Source organism: Otolemur garnettii, unplaced genomic scaffold (genome assembly GCF_000181295.1).
Source record: "Otolemur garnettii isolate 467f Iridium unplaced genomic scaffold, OtoGar3 scaffold00100, whole genome shotgun sequence".
NCBI lineage: Eukaryota > Metazoa > Chordata > Mammalia > Primates > Galagidae > Otolemur > Otolemur garnettii.
Window position 1 is genome coordinate 3,708,101 of NW_003852495.1, and position 4,355 is coordinate 3,712,455.

At 40.6% G+C, this 4,355-nt stretch overlaps 1 protein-coding gene across 1 annotated transcript in view; it reads right to left on the reverse strand.

Moving 5' to 3' along the window:
* Positions 1 to 3,795: 3,795 nt before the first annotated feature.
* The window catches only part of GTF3C3 (general transcription factor IIIC subunit 3), a 34,022-nt gene continuing 33,462 nt past the window's right edge, over positions 3,796 to 4,355 (reverse strand). Inside the window, exon 18 of the mRNA XM_003796074.3 lies at positions 3,796 to 4,178. Coding sequence (XP_003796122.1) covers positions 4,056 to 4,178 — 123 coding nt within the window. The 3' untranslated portion in view covers positions 3,796 to 4,055. The remainder of the gene's footprint in view (positions 4,179 to 4,355) is intronic.

The following is a 4,355-nucleotide window of genomic DNA, read 5'->3' on the forward strand; positions in this document are numbered from 1 at the left end:
CACAGCAACCTCCAACTCCTGGGCTCAAGCGAGTCTCCTGCCTCCGCCTCCCAAGTAGCTGGGACCACAGGCGCCCGCCACAACGCCCGGCTATTTTTTCGTTGCAGCCGTCGTTGTTTGGTGGGTCCGGGCTGGGGATTTGAACCCACCACCTTAGGTGTACATGGCTGGCGCCTTAGCCGGTTGAGCTATAGGCGCCGAGCCCATTTGCTTTTAATGTCTAATGACCATGCCCTGCACTCACCACACAGCAAGGTGCCAGCAGGCTGACTGGGGCTCAGGGCAGGGGAGGGGTTTGTTCCCTGGCAGGCTTGCCTGACCAGGATTGGCTTTTCATTGGGATCCCCTGATTGTCAGTATATGTTAGCTTTATTTTCTTGAGCAGGATTTTTCCCCCAAAGGGAACCCCTTAATTTTCTGCTTAAAAGATAATAACTTGATGCCAGTTTTCTTGGACTTAAATAGGAAAAAGAAGCTGGCCATCTCACTGTTCAGTGTGTAGACTAAGACTTAATCCTCTGCTTTTTGTATAACACCCTGACTTTTGTCTGTGCCTGGTATTCCTGAATTCACAAATCCTGATTCAACAGTTCCAAAAAACAAACCACCAGCGTTCCATAGGGGAGTGGTGATATAGTGACCTGCTCTGGTGAAGAGGGTAACTGTGAGGGTCTTACTGCTTCCTAACACTGACGTTCCACCACTCCGCCGGCTTTAACCCCACCTCACCTGCCTTTGGAAGCACCAAATGCCTCTTATGCACAAGCTTTAAGGTCTTTGATCAGCTGTTTCTGCCCATCTCCCTACCACCTTCTATGGACACTTAGCTTTCATTTTTCTCTATTTAGCTACCAACTGCCTGATTGCTGCTTAATTTCTAATGTTTTGTCCCAGACTGAGCAACATAGTAAGATCTCATCTCTACAAAAAGTGGAGGGGGCAGCACCTGTGGCTTGGTGAGTAAGGCACCAGCCCCATATACCTAGGGTGGCAGATTCGAACCTGGCCCTGGGCAAACTGCAACAAAAAATTAGCCAGGCGTTGTGGTGGGCGCCTGCAGTCCCAGCTATTGGAGAGGCTGAGGCAAGAGAATCCCGTAAGCCAAAGAGCTGGAGGTTGAGGCCACAGCACTCTACCAAGGGCGCCAAAGTGAGACTCTTGTCTCTCTAAAAATAAAAGGGGGGGGGGGCATTAGTCAGATGTGGTGGTATACACTTGTAGTCCCAGCTACTGTGGAGGCTGAGACAGAAGGATCACTTGAGTCCAGGAGTTTCAGATGGCTGTGAGCTATGATGTACCATTACTCTCTAGCCTAGGTGACAGAGTGAGAGCCTGTCTCAAAATATTGTCATCTGCCTGTCAAACTCTTTGGCCTTGAGTTTATACTGTATTTTTTACTTAGGGGGTTTAGGAGCTTGGTTTCTTGAAATGTCTGTTGTGGCTCTGTAGACCAGGAGTGAGGTAGTTGATAGTCTTCAACTGTTGGCAACTTCATTGTATGCCTCAGCTTCTGAGGAGGTCACGTTCTTGTCAGGGAGGCCACAGCTGATGACTGAGCAAGGCTGAGACATGAGGCACTGCTAACCACATCCAACATCAAGGGGTTCCTAGCCCCCTGTTGGGCTGGTGGAGAGGGGTTTATAACGCAACCTGTTGGTTCCCTCTGTCCAAGCTTCATGATTGGCTTCACATCTCACTATCCCCTACATTCTGTTCCTGTGGCTGCTAATGAATTACCAAAAACTGGATGGCTTCAAAAATGGAAATGTATCCTCTCACAGTTTTAGAGGCCAGAAGTCTGAAATCAGTGCCACTTTGCCAAAAGCAAGGTGTGGGCAGGACACCTCCTCACCCCCAGACTCTTGGTAAGCATTTTATCTTTTCCTTTTCCAGCTTCTGTTGGCTGCCAGCATTCCTTGGTTTGTGACACTACTTATACTTCACAAATTTTTATATTCCTGTTTGCTTCTTGTGAAATGGCTAAAAAGCAGGAATACTATATGGAAAGGATAATGGAATTGTAATGGGTCAGTTATGGGGTGTGTGTGAAGCTGACAGAAAACTCAAGCTAGTATGAACATTAAAGCCTAAGTTATAGAATCAAGGATATCTTATAGAACAGATCCAAAGGTAAGAATGTTGCTGGCCTAGGAGGGAACTAAAAGTTGGAGTACTCTGAATTCCCAGAGATTTTTCTCTCAATGCAGAAACCTCACTTTTCTTTTTCAACAGAATAAGGTAACTACTACTTGGCCTCATAGCTCTGAAGTTCTGTTCCATAGAAAGGCTCTTAACTCAATTTTAAAATTCCCAGTGGAGGGAGGGAGGAAATTCTTTATTGGCCTAGCTTCGTTCAGAAGATGCCCTGATGCATCAACTGTGAGCAGGAGAAGCAAATCTCACTGCATAAAACAGGGATCAGTATCCCACAGCTGGGTGAGTATAGTAAGTAAGGGAGTAAATATGAGCTTTAAAAAAGATATCCCAAGAGATGTCTACTGTAGCTGCTTTAATAAGCTGAAAGCCTTAAGACAGAAAAAGTAACTGGCAATTTCCTTTTTCTTTCTAAAATAAACTTATGCTCAATTTTTATGTTTTTCTAAACTAGAGCAAGAATGTTCCTCGGAAGGTACATCTCTAAGCAAGGAGTAGATTACTAGTTATCAACATACCATTTAACCTCTATCAGGTGGGCTATGGGACCACAGCCCACCTTACAGGGTTCTCTGTACTTCGCACATAGTAGCAGAGTATAAACTCAGCAAATGGTAGGTATGATTTTAAATGCTAAATAAAATTTAGGTACTATCAGCCTCTTTTCTTCTTAGAACACTGCTAGAGATTTATTTTTCCTTACAAGGTGGTTTAGCAGATTAACTAGAGTCACAGTCCAGTGAGCTAATTCAATGTTCAGTTCTACAGAATTCTCAGACATAAATCTAATTACTAGTCTACACAGTTAGCTTTATCATTACCCGTAAATGGCATGAAATAAATGACCATGTGAAACCTTCATTATAAAAATAAAATTTACTTAAATTATATTTACACACATAGTGCTCAGAATATTTAATTATATACAAGTTATGTTTCTCAACTAGCAAGTTATACATATAGTATAAATAGTGGTAAGAATTCCTAAAAAGCTCCCATTATAGTTCTTTGGTCCTGTGCCTCATACTTACTTCTTAAAATTGGACTGGATCTTACAATCTATACCTACATTTATTATAGCATGTATTTCCCCCTAAAAAGCTATTGTTAAATCTGAAAAGTATTGTTATCTTAGATTCAGGAACATATACTATTTGAGAAGAATGAAAAGTTTGTATCTTTTTTTTTACCTAAATCTTTTACTCTGGATACTTTATTCCATACATACACTTTGCTCATTCCTAATGATCGTTTTAAATGCTAAACAGCACTATCAGCCTCTTTTCTTCTGGAAAATGGAAACTATGTCGTTTCATTAGACAGGATCCTCTTTTTCATCAGGTATAGATAATTCAAAACATACTACTCCAAGGTAAATAAAAAATAAATGTATTAAGCCCACCCTCCCACGTTTCATAGTCTGTAGCTAAAATACATGTAGCTAAAAAGTAAAAGATCAATGATTTGTCTTTCTACCACATAAGCATTTAAAATAATTTTGTTAGGTGCTGAGTTAAGCAATGGTCTTGGCACCATAGAAAGTGCCAAGCTGTCTTTCGTTATATTTTGATGTATTTGACAAACTGCCTCATGTAATACTAACATGGCTATACTATGACATACAGAGGTGAATAAACAGTGTGAGTAAAAAATAGGGTATTGAACTCTAAGCTGCCTCAAAGGCTAATAATACTGTCCATTTTAGGACTGGGGACAATTTTACTACAGAATGGTAATGGAACTTGACAGAGCAATAAACTGAAGATTATTATCACATATTAAAAATGAATATACTATTAGATAATTCTGAAATTATCACTGGAGTTATGAATAATAAACCCTGAGACGGAAGATATTGGTTCTTACACAGCAGCTGCCAGGGCTTTCTCAGTTGAAGTGCTTTATATAGTACAATAGGTATACAAAAGCCTTTGAGCCATTCTAATATTCCCGCTGCTCTGATAAATGAGAGACAAGTTGTAGGCAATATCTCTTCGTAAGTCTAACTCTTCAACTTCTATACCCTAGGGGGAAAAGATACATAAATGTTTTTATATTTTAAATTGTCAACCAGTATAGTTTCATAGCAAACTAATAATTATAAGTTTTCAAAAGCTATTACAACTCATAATACTAAGAAAAACTTACAGAACTGCAAATACCTTGGATCAATGCTAATTCAGTTAATCATTATAGTAACA